Below are 20672 nucleotides of genomic sequence, written 5' to 3'. Positions count from 1 at the left end.
TTAACACTTCAATATTTAAAATAAAAATAACACTCATAGTGAAAAGCTAACACAATTTAGTGTTAAAAGTACACTTATTCTGTGTTTTTTTAGTGTGCTAAGCAAAGTATTAGGTATTGGTATAGAGGTCTTGTGCCGTCATGTACATTTTTGTGAATACTTTTGACACCTCTGCTTTTTGAGGTTGGTATTTGGTTTTACTTTTGATTAGTAGTTAAATCAGTACTTATACTTTTACCGGATTGTTTTTCCACTTTTTTTTTTTTTTTTTTTTTTTTGGTGGGGGGCTCCCTATACGTCAGTGTTTACCAGAGTGTACGTACTGTACATGTGAGGTTATTTCGGAGTTCAAATGCTCCGCCCCATCGAGCCAAAATCCTCCTTTACTACATTCCCCACTTCGCTGAGGGGCGAGGCACTTTTTTGGTAGCCTTTAGCGTATTTGTGTACTTATCAAACAAGCATGTGGCTTTACTTGTGTTCTGCTCTGGTTGCTGCTCTCCCCCTCGTAGCTTTAACTTTTAAACGATTCTTCCCGTACGTTTGGGCGGATATCTTATATATCGCAGATCTTGTGAGGATTCTGCTCAAGTTCGTGTGGAGACGAAGGAGGGGCAGACCTGTCTTCTTCGCATTGGACCGCTTTTTGGAGCAGACCGCGGCCCGCCCGGAGAAACCTTTCGTTGTATTCGAAAATGACGTGTACACGTTCGCGTCGACTGACCGGAGGAGCAACCGGATTGCCAACGCGCTCCTCGCCCACCCGCGGTACTCGGCGGGGGACGCCGTGGCCCTGTTTATGCCCAACGAACCCGCCTTCATGTTTACCTGGTTGGCCATGGCCAAACTGGGATCTCCGGTGGCTCTGCTCAACTACAACATTCGCAGCAAGTCTCTGCTGCACTGCTTTAACTGCAGCAAGGCCAAGGTTATCATCGCAGCAGCAGGTAAAATTGAAGCCAAGTAAGGCGTTCTCTGCTGCTGACCTACAAGTTTTAACCTAGTATTGGCAAGGATAGACGTCCAATTCATTAAAACTGAGAGGGCTGGCTGTGAATGCCATTGACGGTGCTAGATGCCAAATCCATTTTGACTGGCAGGGCTTGCAGGGATAATTTATTTTCCAGCCTTGGATTGGACGTCTATTACCGTCAATGGCAGCCAGTAAGTTAATATCAGTCACATGATATTGGTGTTTCACCAATAATAGTATCGGTAACGATATGGCACAAAAATGAGGTCATCGGTGAGAACCAAGAAATAATGTGCCAATCTGTGCAATATGTACTTTTCTAGATCTAGTTTCCAACTGCTGGTCCCCCTACTCAAGATGGCTGCCAGCTACACATGCTGCTGTAAAAAGAAGAGCGCTTTTGGCTCTTCCCAAGCACCCAATTGTGTGCCATCAACTCATCCTTCTGCTGTGAATTTAAATGACTATCACTAGTGGACATCCCAAATCATTTGAGTCACCCCCCCCCCCCCAAAAAAAAAAAAAAAAAATTGTTATCACTAAGCTTGTCGCATAGGAGTGTGACAAAATATCAAAATGGTGATATATCGTGATACTTTGAATCCCAAAAGGTGATGATATGCGCCTGCCAAAAATGGAGATATCTTTTTATAAAGATGTCAATGTCTAAAAAAAGTAAAATAAAAAGGAACCAACAAGTTGTTTCCAAAATCTTCCGCCATAATAGTGTCTCAGTTAACTCTAAGGCTGCATTGACGGTGCTCGACGCGCAATCCATTTAGATTGGGAACGTTCGTTCATTCGAAACCAGAGCATTCACAGTCATTCTGTCTGATTTTCAGGCCATTTACAAGTCACTTGCTTTTCATTTTAGGGCATTTAAAGGTCATTTCCTGTTGAGTTTGAGTCACTGCCTATTCATTTTGGGTGATTCCCAAGTCACTTCCTGTTCTGTAACTCAATATAAACAGGAAGTGACCCATAAAATACCAGAAAATCAACAGAAATTAACTGAAAATCAACAGGTAAATGACCTTAAATGGCCCAAAATTACCTCAATGCCTGGCATTGGCTGCCACTGACGGCCATTGAAGTTCAGTCCGTTTGAAGTGGGAGGGTGGCAGCGAATGAACATTCGTCAACCCTCCCAGTTCAAATGGATTGAACGTCTACTAGTGATAAACTCATTCCAATTCACAGCAGAAGCTTGTTTTTCTGTTTATTAATTGTTTGTCGAATATCCTAGAATGATTTCCTGACCAATGTATCAATAATCGTTGTATCGCAATATCGTCAGATCATCGTTATCGTGAGCTGTGTATGGCGAATCGTATCGTATTGTGAGGTACCAAGAGGTTCCCACTCCTACGTGTGTCGCGATATGCAATAAAGCAATTTATTGCACAGTAAACAAAAATGAGGGCGGTAATTTTCCTGGCTGCCCTCGCTTTGTTCGTGTGAGCGCCCAAACATTTGTGCGTGCGTGTGTTTGCATGTGCTGCGTGCACTCGGCACACGCGCATGTTGATTACGTATGAGACTCCAGTTCCTTTCACAAATGTTTATTGGTCATCAACTTACCATAGATATAGAGTTCAGACATACAAAACACGGAAACACAGCTATATTTTATGTTATATATACGTATTATATGTATTATTACAACATTTTAGCCTGCTATAAAACATTGGTAGCCTTCTCCAAAATGCAAAATTGCAGTTAAAAGGTGACACTATAAACATGAAAACTCCATGGCTTACAGCATTTGCAAACAATGCAAAAAAAGAACAAAATCTATTAGTGACACCACTTGCATGACAAAAAGAGAAAGAGTGTAAAGCTTACGGTTAGCGGCTCAGCGAACATACGGTGAACATTTCAAAATAAAATCAGGTCATGCTCAAATAGAGATTTCTAGCATTAAAATGACACCCATTCATAAGCGGAGTTTAGACGCCAAAATAAACTATTAGATAAGAGAAATGGACTCGCTGTGTATGCATCGCTTTTTCAACTGCACTGGACGCACATCATCACATAATTATTTTTCGAACTGATCATGTCACTAGCACCTTACAGGGTGACCCAAAAAAAAGTTTACACTCAGTTGACTGCTTGTTTAAAAGCCATTGAAACATATCTAAATAGGTTGTCATGCTTAAGTGATTCATTAAGGTCACTCAATGCAGCTGGTAATCTCTCGTCTCTACAATTCCTGTGCTTCTGCTAAAAATGAAGAAAACTTTAGCTGTACCTGAATTGCTGCGTGCCGGTATGACACCTACTGAGATTGCAGCAAATCTGAGAATATCCAGATGTGCAGTCTACAAAGTTAAAAAGAAGCTGAAAGATACTGGAACAGCCTCACGAAAACCTGGGTCTGGAAAACCCGATCTGTGCGGACCAAAAAGTTTATTGACAAGGTGATATGTGACCACCCCAGAGTCCAGATCTCGATCCCCTGGATTATAGCATATGGGCAACTGTGGAGGACAGTGCCTGTAAGAAGCCACAAACTTCTGTGGCAGCCTTGGAGAGGTCCATTGTTAGATCTTGGGAAAAGATGACAGCATCCTACATAAAGAAGACCTGTCAAGCGTTCCGCAGGCGCCTGGAGGCTGTTGTGACACTTAAGGGAGGACACATTGAAAAATAGAGTGTACTGTACATGTTCTTTACAATAATGTATAATTTGTGATTAAATTCAAATTCTAAGCTGAATAAACATGGCATTTAAGTTGTATTATGGCAGTGTAAACTTTTTTTTGGGTCACCCTGTAGACGGTCATTTTCTTTGCTTGGCCAAAACCACCCGAGGACCAAAGAGGCAAGATGGATACATGTAATTTTTTCAAACCTAAGCTTTCAAAAGCGACAACAAATACTGAGCAAGAACCAAGGAATAAAAATGTGGACCATAAACCATCAGAGAATGGAGTTTTGCCCCACTAAAGATGCTAATTGTACAGCAGAGCCACCACCGGTGTCTTGCCAATGTAGTAACCCCCGTCAAAAATTGTATGCCCTGGCCGTGGGAGCGCGCACACACACACATTAGTTATGAGTTAATGTCGATTTAAACATTTAAGTGAAGCCAGAAAGGAACCACAGTTATACATTTTTGAGATCGACGTTTATCAAACTGAAGCCAGAAAAAAAACACAGTTATAAATTTTTGACATCGACATTTCTCAAACTGGAGAAACTCCATACAGGACTTGAATTACAGTAATAACAGTTATAGGTCATTCTACAAGTAAAACAGTAAAACATTGCCTTTTTTACGTTCAGTACGTATGTTACGCTACACAACAGAAGGAAAAAGTTTTTTTTTTTTTTTTTTTTTTTTTTTTTTTTTTAATGGATGGGCCATGTTTTAAAACCTCGTAGAATCAGCGCAGAGCAGTGGCTCCACCCAGGGGGTACAATTTTTGACGAGGGTAACTACATTGGCACGAGACCGGCGGGCATACTACTAGTATATTCAATGGATGACGATCATGGCGAAAAGTACTAGTATAGCTGTCCTATGCAGCCTAATTTAAAATTCCCCTCAAGAATAATGGGAAACAAAAAAACACTCATTTTCAACTTATTATTCTTGTGAGTTAATTTTATTGCTGACACTGCATTTCGGGGTCATCAACATGTTGTGCCTCCCCAGCCCTAAAAGTCAAACTCCGCCTAAAACTCCGCCTATGCACCCATTATGAAAAATCTGATTGGCAAAGAATAACTTGGCTTCAAATTTGCTAACGTGCACTTTGCAGGACAAGATGACAGTCATTTAGGATGAAAACACTTTTGAAGGGCTCTAATGAGCATTGGGTTTCTCACCTATCTCATATTCTGCATTTAACTAGCTTTCAAATGACTAGTTACGCTCGTTTTTTTTAAATATTATTTTTAATGTAGTTTGTGTTTTATTTAAAAATAACAATTTTTTGCATTTAAATTAGGGAGTCATTAGGATGTACAGTATTGTCACTGCATTAGTGGTTGAATTGGTTAAAAAAAAAATTGACAATAATATCGCATATCGACAATAATTTAGGAGACCATATATCCCCTACTAACATTTGTTATTGCGACAGGCCGAGGTATCAGTACAGTATTGGCATTGGCTGATACCACACAGCCGTGTTGGAATCGTTGGAAAAATGTCCCAAAAGAATGTATACACTCTTTTGCAGTTGGTAACCAAAATGTCCATGGATTTTTGAATCAATTATGGCAACAGCCAGACTAAACTTTGAAGAAAGAAAATTCATTCTCAAATGTTACTGGAAGTATGAGAATGCAGTTCAAGTGCGAACATGTCAAGTATTTAGTTGCAAATGGGTGTACAGTGATCCCTCATTTTTCGCGTTTAATGGGGACCAGAACCCACCGCAATAAGTGAAAAACTGCAAAGTACCCCCCCCCCCAAAAAAATGTTCAATTTGTTTATTCAGATTTAACATTGGAAAGAGATACATATAAGACGTGTTTTTTTTTCTTCACTTTTTTTCCCAAAGTAAAAAAAAACAACTATTTAATAAATGGTTTTCAAGCACTTCAACTGTAATAATTATGATAAGTGTTAAACATGTTACTGTCCCACCGAATTATTTTTAAACAAAAATAAAGTAAAAAATGCTTTTCTTTATTAAATGCTTCAATGAGTGAGTCCACTCAAATCTGCTCAAGCTGCTCACATACACACAATGAGTTGCCACAGCAACTGTTTAACAAGTTAAACAATGATTAACGTGTGCAATGCTTTGAAATTTCGACTTATAAGCGTCCCTGGCAAGACCAAACCTTAACGTCTGTCAATCATCGTTAACTTTAATAAGCAACTCCAGTGCACTGCCTGACCAAGAAAAGCGGCAGGAGCGAGAGTGAGAGACTACGTGATCGGATCGGGATAGCTTAGAAAATACTGCATTTATGTATTTTTTAATGGAAAAAAAATCTGCGACGGACTGAGGGCGCGAAGTTTTAACCACGAAGTAGTGAGGGATCACTGTATATATTTTTTTGCTCTTGTGATCGATGAAACTGTAAACAGTGCTTTCGACTCAATGTGTTCCCATAGTAACAGAAACCTCATAAATTCAAGAACTCACACACTAGTGCTAACTACCACAGCACATACTCTGCAAATACTACATTCTCCGGTCGAATGTGAAATGCTTCAATTTTCAGCCTCTGGGCGAATATCGCAATTTTCCATCTTCTAATCCCTCGTATATTCACAAACAGGACATAGTTCAAATCTAAAATTGTTCGTTTTGCATCATTACAATTGAATCCATCCTTTATTTGTGTGGTGCTGCCCCAGACCCTCTTCGACCCCTGTTCATTAAAAAAAAAAAAAACAAGGTGTTGACAAGTATGTGTGTCAATTGCAGTGATTATCTATTCTCTGAATTTTCAAGTAACAACATGTTACTGTTTGATATTGTATTTCTCAACTTACTTAACAACCCTGTGAACTGTCCATTTCCTTTTTAACTTGCGGTGCTGACTGGAGCTCAATTGTTTTTTGCCCAATTGTCATAACAAATACTAATAAAGATGTCTGAAATAGCGAGTTACAACTAAGCAGTTATAATTGAAATGTTTTATGTGATGTGAAGTTATTCACATTTGCCTTTAAATAATCCTGTAGAGTTAATGAAACCTTGATAGGCATTTGACTTCCACAATATTAAATGCAAATTTATCGTCCTTAAAAGTTAATACAATTGACCTCTAGTCGACAAATACTGTTCTATAATAATTTTAAGTCACTGTCATATGCACTTTCCTGATCTGTGATGTGTTCCACAGAGCTGAAGCAAGCGGTGGAAGAAGTCCTGCCGTCTCTTCAAGAACAGGGTGTTATCGTGCTCTTAATGGTCCAAAGCTGTGACACACCCGGCATTGAGAGCTTCTCCGATAAAGTTGATCAAGCATCCGACGCTGCACTTCCGCTCTCGCTTAGAGAACACATCACATACAAAAGCCCTGCAGTTTATATTTACACATCTGGAACCACAGGTACTGCATTTTTCATCACCTTAATAAACGACAGGGCAATTGAAAAGTACCATCACTAATTCCTACAGGGCATGGAATGGTATATTGTGATGGCACGATAACCTTGAGCAAAAATGTCGGGGCATCACAGCATTGTGATTGCAGCTCTAAAATGTGTTATTTTTATATAATAAGGAAAATCCGTTTAACCATTTTTTCCCAAAAAATAGTTGATCTGCAAAAGTAGGCTAAATGAATAAATATAAATAAATGTACAGTGATACCTCAGCTCACGAACTCTTAAGCTCACGAACTTTTCGCCTCAAGAACGTTAAATTCGCAAGCATATAGTCTCTGCTGACGAACTAGTTTTCGGCGGACGAACCAAACCACGCGGTCGAACAGCGCCACGAGAAGCTGACGCACGCTCACGGCATCCCAGTTCGTCCCCTCCTTTTCGTTGAGTGCGGATGTGGTTTGTGTTTGATAGACATTTTGGACCATATTGAGTGTACTTTGGCTATTATGGGACCGAAAAAGACCCCACCACAGGCTAGTGTTAAGCCTAAGAAGACATTAAAGAAAATAAGGTATATTTTTGTGTAGTTTTAAGGCTTATTTAGTAGAAAATTATGTTTTATGGGGACCTGGGAACAGATTATTCTCATTTTAATGGTTTCTTATGGGAAATAAATGTTCGGAAGACAAACTTTTCGCCTTACACACACTTTCTGGGAACCAATTATGTTCGTGAGCTGAGGTATCACTGTATATTGTAATTTTCATCATTAATGAATGCTTATAACAGATGTCATGAAGTGCCATCCGGCAAATTATGTCACTAACTCCATTTATGTCCAGCTCGGATCTTTTACATCCATTCAAAAGTGAGCTGTTAAAAGCATTCATTAATGCTAATGACAGTGTCATATCATAATTATGATTGTGTTATGACAGTTTTATGACTTCACTGTCAAATAAAGTGTTACCGAATACCATAACTCACAATTAATGAAACAACTGGAACAGTAACTGAAAAGATAATTAGCATTGAGCATGAATTTTGATATTTACATCTTTAGCGCTGCAATGCAAGCTAGGAGGCATGTTAAACGACAACAGTGTTGACAAAAGGTGGCAGGAGAGGTCTGTCCCCAGAGAGCAGTGATGGCCAAATGAAGCTTCTTCATGCAATGAAGCTTTGCAGCCAATTTGTTCAAAGCTTCATGGGGGTTCATTTGGTCTTATGAGAGTCTTATGAAGGCCGCTGTCAAATGAAGTGTTACCGGTTAATATCTTTTGGTGTAAATATCCCATAATACAGTGAGAACAGCTGCAGCTTATCTATGAACAAATGTCGTTTTCGTGTCAAATTTGGTGGGTGGCGGCTTATTTAGTCAGGTGTGCCTTATAGTCTGAAACTTATGGTATATAAAAAATCCAAGTAAATATCCAAGTTAACAACACAAAGCTTGTACAGGCTGCAATGGGGGGGGGGGGGGGGGGGTGCATGGGGCTCACCGGTTTGGCAAAATTGAACAGTTTTGCTTACTGTGACTTAACAAACCATGATAAACTATCAAACTGGTAATCAGCGCATGCCTACTTCCTACTCCTTATTTTAGAATACTTATATGTTGCACGTCTTTTAACTGTTGCAGGTCTGCCCAAAGCAGCTGTGGTCAACCAAAACCGCCTCCTTATAGCTTTAGCGGTTTTATCTGCAAATGGTGTGTCGTCAAGTGACGTCATTTATCTCAATTTGCCTCTTTACCACACTGCAGGATTCATTATAGGCTTTATCGGCTCTATTGAGACAGGTGAGTATGGATGTCTTGTAATGTAAATTCAAACTTAGTTTAAAAATTCACTGCCACATTCCTTGAGACTACAAAACCCAATTTTGACCTACGAACAGACGAGCATCTGTGTTCGCTGACATTCCACGGAACATTGAATCATCTAACACTGGTGCTACACTACTACACATAAATTGCTTCAATCCCAAATTTTGTGCAAATTGAGTCCGTTTTCTTTGTGCAGTAGTCAAACTACTTTAGGAATAGCAAATCAGTTTCCAAGTTCATAAGCTGTGACTGTTTTCCCTAATATGAGTAAATGAGTTTGCAGGAATACACAGTTTATATGAAAAATGAATACAAAGCTGCTCACAAATATCTTGGGATAAAATTCTAGATGAACCTAAAATCCAATTTCAGTAAGTTTTTGTGAGTACTGTAGCTAACTCAATGACTGATATTGTGTTGATACTGAAATGATTTATCAGAATTGGTGAATACAATCTACTGTATATAAGCAGATTGGCAACTCTGGAATCTTTTTTTTGTCAAAATTAGTCATGCAATACTTCCTACCTTCCCTCTTATACTTCCTCTGTGAAGTTTTACATTTTCTGCTAGTAGAATCCAAATAAAGGAGTCTTTGTAAAAGTAGAAAGAATCTTAATCGACACTGGATTACCTGGACCTTCAAAAGCTTTTCTTCCCCCTTTAATAGGCTAAAGGTCACGCTGTGCTTATAGAGGTACACGTGCAGTGTAACATACAGGTAACGTCTTTTACAAAGGAATTAAGGCCTAATCCGTAATGGGACCCTCGTCGGTTTTTTTATATTTCATAATGATAAGAAATCAAGGGAATATGATGAATTGAGATTTGAAAGGCAAGCAAGCATGGAGAAATTTTGGCTTAGAACACAACGCAAAAGGGCATTTTAGGATGAAACCACAGTATATTGACACTTGATCCTCTCAGTATCACCATGACAGTTTGGTTCGCTGTCTGATGTTTATGGTCTTGTGTCTTGAGGGTCCACAATCATTCTGAAGAGGAAGTTTTCAGCCTCTCAGTTCTGGGATGACTGCAGGAAATACAACGTTACAGTTGTGCAGTACATAGGAGAAGTCATGCGCTATCTGTGCAGCACACCCCAGGTAACATATTATTGCTTGTTCTCACATGGTCATTAAATTTAATTTCTAATGACTGAACTCACCTAAAGAAGCTTCCCTCAACCCTCACCTCCACAGCAGTAAATTAATTACACTTCAAGTTCAATTTAAACCATGATACGAATTTTTGACCATATTATCCTATTAACACTGGGTGCCCGTGGATCCTTAAAAGGTCTTAAAATGTCTTAGATTTAAAATCCAGATCATTTTAGATAGAATGGAAAATTGCAGTCGGTATTAAATTTTCAAAAGATGCGTTTAATGATAGGGTTGCTATCAAAATCTTCCATTAAAATAGTGTTAGCTCACAGGCTGCCATTGACGGCGCCAGACATTCAATTCATTTTGACTAGATCGGACGTTTAGCCCGTCAATGGCACTAAAACCAGAGCATGTCTTGTGGGCATTTACAGGTCGCTTCCTGTTCATTTTAGGGCCTTTAGAGGTGACTTCTTGTTAATTTTGAGTCACTTCCTATTCATTTGTGGACATTCTTGAGTCACTTCCTTTTCAGTAACCCAAAATCACCTGGAAGTGACCCGTAAATGCTTCAACATGAAAAGAAAGTGATCGAAAATCAAAAGGAAATGACGTCAAATGCCCCAAAATTAACTCATTCATTCCAATTCATAGCAGAAGGATAAACAGCTTGTTTTTCTGTTTATTAGTTGCTTTGTAGAATATCCTAGAATGATCGATAATTGTTGTATCGCCATATCATGAGATCATCGTTATTGTTAGCCTTGTATCGCAAATCAGATTGTGATATATTCAGAGGTTCCCACCCCTAGTGCAAAGACTTTTTCGTTTGGGACAGTGGGGGTCAAAGCTTTCAAGTCGCACATGAGAGGAGAAAAACCCGAGTTAGATTGAAATTTTTTTTTCTCCATCAGAAATTGATGCGACATGGTTTGGTTTTACATTATATATTTAAGGTCTTAAAAATGTCTTAAAAAGCAGTAACCTTGTAACAAGTGAATGTCTTAAAAGGTATTGAATTCACAATTTTAAAAAGGCCTTAATCGGGGGTCCCGTCGGGCGCGCGCTGGTGTCGTGGGCGGGTGGGGGGGCCGCGCGGGTGCCGGTCCGGGGCCGCGGCCCTTCCCCGGCCGGGGTGGGGTGGGGTGGAGTTGGGGTGGGGGCCGGGGGGTTCATGCGGCAGCCATGGTTCCCTCCCAGGTCCGCCCGGCCGGAGCCGCGTCTCCCTGTACCGGGTGCCGGGGAGGTGCCCTCTGGTGTCATGCCGCGCGCCCCTCATGGCCCGGGGGTGGGTTGTGGGGGGCGCGCTTCCGTCCCCTTGGTCTGCTTCCGGCCCTGTCCGCCTCCCTGGGTCGCGGCGGCCGCTGCTGCCCCCCGGCCGGCGGGGTCGTTGGCGGGGCCTCTTGGGGCCCGCGGGGCCTTGGGTGAGGCTTGCTGTCCCTTGCCGGTGGGGTGGACCTCCCCTGGTCGCCGGCGCTTGGTGTGGCGCCTGCTCGGGGTGCGGGGTGGGTGCTCGGTGGGTGGGTGGGGGGGGGGGCGGTCGCGGAGGCGCCGTGGGTGGTCTGGGGCGGAGATTGATCGAGGCCCTGACGCCTCTTCTGCCCTGCGGCCGGTGGTTCTGGTGGACGGGGCCACGCCCGCGGGAGCCTGCCTCTTAACTCACGCACTTCTCACTTCGGCACTGTAAATATTTTTCACCCTGGCACTTACATGCTCATACATTTCTCCGGGGAGAGTTGGGACGGGGCTTTACAGTCCCGGCCCGGCTCCCCCCTGTTTTTAATGCACCACACACCAAGGTTGTGGGATGGTTGGGACCTGTTGGGGGTGGGGGCACCTCACGGCTGCCTCCTCACCACAGGCCCCGCCATCTCTGCACCTTTTTTAAATGCACCACACATCATACTCCACAGGAGGGCTCTGGCAAAGGGCGGTGGGACGGGCGGCTGGGCAGAAGCTCCATGCTGCGGTCCCACTGCCCCAAGCCAAGCTCTCCTATTTTAATGCATACATTGCACTACCCTCCCCTCACACCCCCATCACGGTGCTGGGTGATGGCTGCCAGTCGGGAACCTGGCAGCCACAGTAATAGGGTGGTAGGTGGGCCCCACACTTTTTCTATATGGCGTGGCTCCTGGGGTGTGGCCTCCCCTCTGCCTCGGCTGCCGGCCGCGGGAGTAGGTTGGGGGGTCGGGTCTCCGATCTTGCATCGCCCCGTGGCAGTTCCTGGGCGTTCTCCTGCCTCTGCCTTCCCCTCTCTTCTCTGGCTGGGCATCCGCCCTGCGCTCCGTCACGGGTCGCTGGCTGGGCGCCGGTGTATCGGCGGGGTGTCGCCTGCACCGGCAGGGGACCCTGCCTTGCCTGGGGCTTGGTGGGCCGCTGGGGGTCCCGTGGCGTGTCGTGCCGGTTGGGGGGCTGCGGCTGTGGCTCGTGGCCCGGGTAGGCGTGGGGTTGGTGATGCGTCCCCTCCTGCCATCCCAGAAGGCCGGTTGATGGGTGCGCGGGTGGCCCGGGGGACCACCCTGGGTCCCGGGGGGGGGGACGATGGCTCCTTTGCTGGGCTGCGGGAGGAGGGATGGGCTGCGCATATGTGGAGCAATGTGGTGCCGATCTCGGTAATTCTCGAGAGATTTCACGCTCATGGAACTAAACAATGGCACTGTCATAGACTTCATTATATATATATGTATATGTATATATATATATGTATATATATATATGTATATATATATATATATATATTAGGGCTGTCAAACGATTAAAATTTTTAATCGAGTTAATTACAGCTTAAAAATTAATTAATCGTAATTAATCGCAATTAATCGCAATTCAAACCATCTATAAACTATGCCATATTTTTCTGTAAATTATATATATATTCTGTAAAATAAATTGTTGGAATGGAAAGATAAGACACAAGATGGATATATACAGTGGGGAGAACAAGTATTTGATACACTGCCAATGTTGGCAGTGTATCAAATACTTGTTCTCCCCACTGTACGTTCAACATACGGTACATAAGGACTGTAGTGGGCATTTCACTCTACTGTCATTTAAATCTGTCTATGCTGTCCTCACTCCGAAGCGTCTACTTTTTCCAAAGCTAGACAGCTAGTGAACGACGCCTTAATAATCAGACTTCTCCCTTTTTCATCTGATTTATTAATAAAATAGCCTCAAACCATTGTCCTCTTTAGACCGTCGTAAAACTACAACAAAAAAAGGTACACAAGCATTGCATTAGCAACAACGTTAGCTTAGCACGCTATACAGGTTCACTAAACATAAACAAAAAGCGTCTCATACAAAAAATAGAACATTTCGCTTACTAACATAATATGTACATTCTTTACAACAACCATACTTACGGACAAATCTTGTCCAAGGATCATATAAGCACAACCTTACAACGTAGGCGTCAGCCCGAGACGTCGTGCAGCCATATTGAACTAGCAAGAAAAAAAAAAAAACATGTCGCAAAGTGACCACAAGAGTTCGCTGTTAGACAGCACAAAAAGCCTGCTGTAAAACTTACCAAAAGGCAGAATACTGTCTGAGCGGGACATGTGCGTTAATTGCGTGAAATATTTTAACGTGATTAATTTTAAAAAATTAATTACCGCGCGTTAACGCGATAATTTTGACAGCCAGTGTGTATGTATGTATATTATGAAGAGTATGGCACTGTTTATTTACAAGACTAAACAGTCTGTTTAGTTACAAAATGATGAAATTCAGCAATAATCCTGATTAAACCGGTTTTTATCAATTTTTTTTATGTTGCAGTAAGACTCGAAATGATACAATACTTCTTGATTTTCTGTGTTGTTCACATGGCTTCACATCTGGGTATGTCATGCGGTTAGCGTGACTTATAGCAACGCTTGGAATACACTAATTGACGTACAATGGCGTTGTTTTTTTTTTCTTTCAATTTTGGTTTGTTGTCGAGTCGCTCTTAAATCGATTATAAAATGGCAATAAAAAAAGATTTTAACTTGCCCTGAGCTGTAGGAACCTTCAATGTGGTCATACAGTTCTCACATAGTGGAAGTAAGAAACTGACACGGGTTATTTAGTTGGCAGGGCTTTGTGCGCACTGTGCTGCCACACTGCTTGAAGTACTGTATCGTGTTTTCATTCAAGACGAATTCGCCTCCTAAATTCTTAGAATGACCCGCTCCGAACTGCCTTTTATTACGGACCCTGTCGGAGATAAGTTTCCAAATCTGCTTATTCCCACTCCCGCAGCTCATCACAGCTGGCTAACCAAAATAGAAATCGTTAAATCTCGACTATCGGGTTCGTGCCCCCTGCGTCAGAATCAGCATGGGTTTCATCGGTGTGTTTCCTTCCAGATACACTGTAACTATCAAGTGCCCATACAATGTCAGCTCCTTCTTTTGTTTTTTTTTTTAAACACTTTAAGATGAATTCACTGTATTCAAGCATGCTGGAAGCTGCTCATTCAGAGTATCTAATTGCGTCACATGCACTCGGGTTTCAACTTAGCACATGACCCCGTATCACTCGTATCTGGTCAGCACTCGGAATAGATGCTGCCCTTTACCCTCAAAGACCATATCCAGTAACTTGGCAATCATGTCTTCTCTCCCAAGCAATGCGAGCAGTCATATGGCGAAATATTTTGGGGCTATTTTCTGTCCATTCAGTGAAGTTGAAAGATTTTTACTGGCCTGTTCTGGCTCCTGTCAGATTGGTCAATAAAAAAGTTGTGTGTAGTCCAAGCGATGGGGCTGCACTGTAGTGTATTTAGTTCTGAGCCACTATGTATGTTCCCCTGCCAGCACACCCCACTCAGAGTTGTAATCTTCAACCAGTGCCAGTTTTTGTTTATTTTTTTTAATCGTAAGGTTAGTTTTTGAGGATTACCGGTGTATATGATAAAGAAGCCTATTTTTTACCCCATATCCTCCGTCAAAATGTGAAAGTCGTAAAGTAAAGGACTAAGGTTAGAGGTCAGGATTTTTCAAAATTACAGTTTTAGGGACGAGGCCAACCTAGTGGCTTTCGAAGTGCGGTAAAGGCTCCTCCTGGTGGTAGATGATGGAATCACTGCCACAGGATAAGTACTGTTTAAGGCCATGTCCCAAACCACTGCTAATAAAGTAATTTTTAAAAATGGTTTTATATACGAGTATATATAATTGTAAAGATGCAATGTAACTATACACAATCATAGCAGTAACGGTTTTCACTTGAAAATGTATTCAAATTTCTGTTGAAAGCCTTCCGAATTAAAGTCTATCCTTCAAATTCCAGAAAGAAAATGACAAGGACCACAAGGTACGACTAGCCATTGGAAATGGAATCCGGGCGGATATATGGCGGGAGTTTCTGAAGCGCTTTGGGAACATTCAGATCAAAGAGTTTTATGCCTCGACTGAGGGAAATGTAGGATTTGTCAACTACGCGGGCAAAATTGGGGCCCTTGGAAGGGTCAACTTTTTACACAGGGTAAGCAAACAATTGCATTGCGTGTATAGAGAGCACTTGGTGTAAAACGTCTGCGAATCACAGCGTTTGAAAAACCTGCCTTTCTTGTCGTGTTTTTCTAGAAACTGTTTCCCTACAGTCTTGTCAAGTATGATACAGAGCGTGATGAGGTGATTCGAGACAGCAACGGTCTCTGCATAGAGGCACTCAAAGGTGAGGAAAAACTATCAGTGGAGTTAATACCTTAGTGCAAACGGTATTTAATGCTATACCATATGCCGGGTTTTTCAAAGGAGAGACAGGGCTGCTGGTGTCAAAAATTACCGACATAGCTCCTTTTGTTGGCTACGCTCAAAATGAAGAGCAAACGGAGCGCAAAAGACTCCGTAACGTTTTGAAAAAGGGAGATTTGTACTTCAACAGCGGAGACCTTATGCGGATTGACAAGGACAACTTCATTTACTTTCAGGATCGTGTAGGGGACACATTCAGGTATAGCAATTTGTCATTTAAATGTGATAAAGTAAAAGCATGACCTTGTTCAGCAATCAAATGCTGGGCTTAACTAATGTTCTTTTCGCGAGTGTACAGATGGAAAGGAGAAAATGTGGCTACAACGGAAGTTTCTGACATTCTGACATTGACTGATTGTCTCAAAGAAGCCAATGTTTACGGGGTCCAAGTGCCAGGTACTGAATAGGACATTTTGATTTATTATTGAAAGATTTGGTGTATATCTGGCAGTATGGTTTCAGTTCAAGTCATAGTACGCAAACCTATTATGAAAGGCTCTCTACATATTTTTATGACTTTTCACATGACCTTTTCGTGGTGTTTGTATGTTCTGATCAGGGCACGAGGGACGCATAGGAATGGCCGCTGTCACGGTAAAGGAAGGCGCCCTGTTCGATGGAAGTAAAATATACAATCATGTGGTTAGCTACCTGCCTGCATATGCGAGACCGCGCTTTATAAGGATTAAAGTAAGTTAGCTCATAAACCTAAACCTGAATGTTAATAAATTGCTCATGACGTAATGTCTGTTTTTTTGTTTGTAGGATGTGGTGGAGTTGACAGGCACGTTCAAGCAAATGAAACTCAAATTAGTGGAGGAGAATTTTGATCCGGGACGAATCCAGGACCCGCTGTACATCCTGGATGACAAGCAAAAGAGTTATGTACCTCTCACAGTTCAGATCCACAGTGCCATTGTATCAGGAAGCATGAAGCTCTAAATCAATTTTTACTTGCTGTGCAGTATGACCGTGGAGGTTCTTGCAGTTTATTAAACATCCAGCTCAGGAGTCCCTACCTGCGTCTTAACAATCAAGTATGTGAAACAATATAGAGTACCGCTTATTACAAGCTGGGCGTGGGAATAGGAATTGACTCACTCTTGAAAGTGAAATTATTCAAATAAAATTTGTATATAGTATACAGTGTATAGTATACCAGCAAGTTCTCATGAAAAGTCAAACGTTTACAGAAAAAGTGAAGCCTGATGGTTTTAGCAGATTAAGTTTGGATGAATTCTATGGACCATGGTGGTGACCAACACAACATGGATCAAATAAATTGGAACAAGATAGATTGTAAAATGGCTGTGCATATGTTACTGTATTTAGTGGTGCCTTGAGGTACTTCAAGAGTGACCCGGTTTACTGGTTGTAAGCCGTCGTCCACCCTTGTGAATGCAAATTTAACACAAGCGCTGATTGATGGCAGTGACTTAACTCACTTGCAGCAAGCAGCAGTTTGGGAGAAAGAATGAGTAAATATTCTTACAACAAAAGTTGCTTCTTGGTGCATACGGTGATCCCTCGCTACTTCGCGCTTCAAACTTCGCGCCCTCAGTCCATCGCAGAATTTTTTCCCCAATTAATAAATAAATGCATTAATTTATAAATCTATCCCCATCCAATTACAAAGTCTCTCACTCTCGCACCCACTGCTTTTCTTGGTCAGGCAGTGCACTGGGGTTGCTTATCAAACTTAACGATGATTGACAGACGTTAAGGTTTGATCTAGCCAGAAATGCTTGGAAGCAGACACTTCAAAGCGCTGCATGCGTCAGTCATCAATTAACTTGTTAAACAGTTGCTGTGGCAACTCTTTGTGTGTAAGTGAGCAGCTTGAGCGGATTTGAATGGACCCACTCAATAAAGACAAGCATTTTTCTACTTTATTCTTTTTTAAAGATAATTTGCTAGGACAGTAACATGTTTAAAACGTATCATAATCATTACATTTGAAGTGCTTAGAATTTTTTTATTCAAACGTATATATACATGCTTTTTTAACATTTATACTTAGGGGGGAAAAGGTGAAAAAAAAAACATGTCTTATTGTATATCTTTCCACTGATAAATCTGAATAAATACACTGAACACACAAAGAAAATAACTTTTTTTTTTTTTGGGCTACTTGCCTTGGTGGTTTTTCACTTAACGCTGCGGGTTTTGCTCCCATTAACCGAGAAAAACGAGGGATCACTGTATTACCACTACTAGTATATTTGAAATGTACTATCAAATTGATCGTTAAACATTTGCCACGTTTACATGGAGCCAAATATTCCAATTACAATCGGTTTAGATGTTCAAACCGAATAAGTGTGTTCCATATAAACACCTCATTCGGAATGAACAGGCCCAAACCGAATGGAATTTCATTCCGATTCACAGGGGTGGAATATTCCTTTTCCCAAACCGATTAGAAGTAAAATTATATCATGTAAACAGGGAAGCGGAATGGTGTCTGGTTGCGTTCTTTCTGCACATGCTCCGTACTGACGTGGTGACGTCACTTGGTGACGTAAGTAACGTCACTTGCAACATGGCTTCCAAGCACAGCGCACCTAATTGGAGTCCGGCGGAAAGATTGTATTTAATTCAAACTTTAAAAGAATTGAATATAATTACTCGCTTAGACGGGCGTAAAACGAGGAACAGTGAACTATTTAAAAAACTTCACGAGAGGTTACACGAAGCCGGAATAGACCGGAGCATTGACCAGATTAGAAATGGTGGAAAACGCTGACAACCGGCTACTACAAGGCAAAAGAGCAAAACAGCAGAAGCGGATACGACCCCACAAACACAACAAGTGGGTTAAAGTTAAAACAGCAGCACTCTGACGATCGATCTCCATGTTTTGCAACGTGACGCTTTGTTTTGATTAATCTGCGCATGTCAGACGGCAGTTGTCAAACGTCCTTTCGGAATAAAGGCAGACACATGTAAACGCTGGATCGGAATAGATGAAGTGACATGTAAACAGCTGATCTGAAATTTCCATTCGGAATGATTTGAATCGGTATGAATAAAAGTCAGCATGTAAACGTGGCTATTGACAATTATGCATTGTTACAATATTTGAAATAACTACAGTGCCTTGCAAAAGTGTTCGGCCCCCTTGAATCTTGCAACCTTTCGCCACATTTCAGGCTTCAAACATAAAGATATGAAATTTAATTTTTTTGTCAAGAATCAACAACAAGTGGGACACAGTCGTGAAGTGGAACAACATTTATTGGATAATTTAAACTTTTTTTAACAAATAAAAAACTGAAAAGTGGGGCGTGCAATATTATTCGGCCCCTTTACTTTCAGTGCAGCAAACTCACTCGAGAAGTTCAGTGAGGATCTCTGAATGATCCAATGTTGTCCTAAATGAACGATGATGATAAATAGAATCCACCTGTGTGTAATCAAGTCTTTGTATAATTGCACCTGCTCTGTGATAGTCTCAGGGTTCTGTTTAAAGTGCAGAGAGCATTATGAAAACCAAGCAACACACCAGGCAGGTCCGAGATACTGTTGTGGAGAAGTTTAAAGCCGGATTTGGATACAAAAAGATTCCCCAAGCTTTAAACATCTCAAGGAGCACTGTGCAAGCCATCATATTGAAATGGAAGGAGCATCAGACCACTGCCAATCTACCAAGACCCGGCCGTCCTTCCAAACTTTCTTCTCAAACAAGGAGAGAACTGATCAGAGATGCAGCCAAGAGGCCCATGATCACTCTGGATGAACTGCAGAGATCTACAGCTGAGGTGGGAGAGTCTGTCCATAGGACAACAATCAGTCGTACACTGCACAAATCTGGCCTTTATGGAAGAGTGGCAAGAAGAAAGCCATTTCTCAAAGATATCCATAAAAAGTCTCGTTTAAAGTTTGCCACAAGCCACCTGGGAGACACACCAAACATGTGGAAGAAGGTGCTCTGGTCAGATGAAACCAAAATTGAACTTTTTTGCCACAATGCAAAACGATATGTTTGGCGTAAAAGCAACACAGCTCATCACCCTGAACACACCATCCCCACTGTCAAACATGGTGGTGGCAGCATCATGGTTTGGGCCTGCTTTTCTTCAGCAGGGACAGGGAAGATGGTTAAAATTGACGGGAAGATGGATGCAGCCAAATGCAGGAACATTCTGGAAGAAAACCTGTTGGTATCTGCACAAGACCTGAGACTGGGACGGAGATTTATCTTCCAACAGGACAATGATCCAAAACATAAAGCCAAATCTACAGTGGAATGGTTAAAAAATAAATATATCCAGGTGTTAGAATGGCCAAGTCAAAGTCCAGACCTGAATCCAATCGAGAATCTGTGGAAAGAGCTGAAGACTGCTGTTCACAAACACTCTCCATCCAACCTCACTGAGCTCGAGCTGTTTTGCAAGGAAGAATGGGCAAGAATGTCAGTCTCTCGATGTGCAAAACTGATAGAAACATACCCCAAGCGACTTGCAGCTGTAACTGGAGCAAAAGGTGGCGCTACAAAGTATTAACGCAAGGGGGCCGAATAATATTGCACACCCCACTTTTCAGTTTTTTATTTGTTAAAAAAGTTTAAATTATCCAATAAATTTTGTTCCACTTCACGATTGTGTCCCACTTGTTGTTGATTCTTGACAAAAAATTAAAATTTTATATCATTATGTTTGAAGCCTGAAATGTGGCGAAAGGTTGCAAGGTTCAAGGGGGCCGAATACTTTTGCAAGGCACTGTACATACTGTAGGTTAGTGCTATGTGAGTTGAATTGGAGAAACTGACAAAAATAAATTGCATTTGTGTTTACTGTATATTTTTATAACATATCAGTGCTATTTTTGACATTTAAAATAATAGTCAAAGTACAGTATTTGTGGCATTTCCATTAATTTCAGTAGGAAATTTATTTGGGATACGAGTGTCTTTAGTTACAAGCACAGTCCTGGAAAAAAAAAAAAACTTACTCTTATCTCAACGTGCCGCTGTACCCGTAATTTT

The 20672-nt window shown here is 41.5% G+C and overlaps 1 protein-coding gene across 1 annotated transcript; it reads left to right on the top strand.

The window, feature by feature from the left end:
• The first annotated feature begins 414 nt into the window (after window positions 1-414).
• Window positions 415-18832, top strand: zgc:158482. The gene is made up of 10 exons (XM_057853122.1): window positions 415-947; window positions 6791-7000; window positions 8641-8799; window positions 9808-9932; window positions 15219-15413; window positions 15515-15605; window positions 15686-15884; window positions 15984-16081; window positions 16245-16375; window positions 16451-18832. The coding sequence occupies exons 1-10, from the start codon at window positions 464-466 to the stop codon at window positions 16625-16627; spliced, it is 1869 nt and encodes a 622-aa protein (XP_057709105.1). The 5' UTR covers window positions 415-463; the 3' UTR covers window positions 16628-18832.
• Window positions 18833-20672: the final 1840 nt, after the last annotated feature.

Source organism: Corythoichthys intestinalis, chromosome 1 (genome assembly GCF_030265065.1).
Source record: "Corythoichthys intestinalis isolate RoL2023-P3 chromosome 1, ASM3026506v1, whole genome shotgun sequence".
Taxonomy (NCBI): domain Eukaryota; kingdom Metazoa; phylum Chordata; class Actinopteri; order Syngnathiformes; family Syngnathidae; genus Corythoichthys; species Corythoichthys intestinalis.
This window is presented reverse-complemented; position numbering and strand designations above follow the sequence as displayed.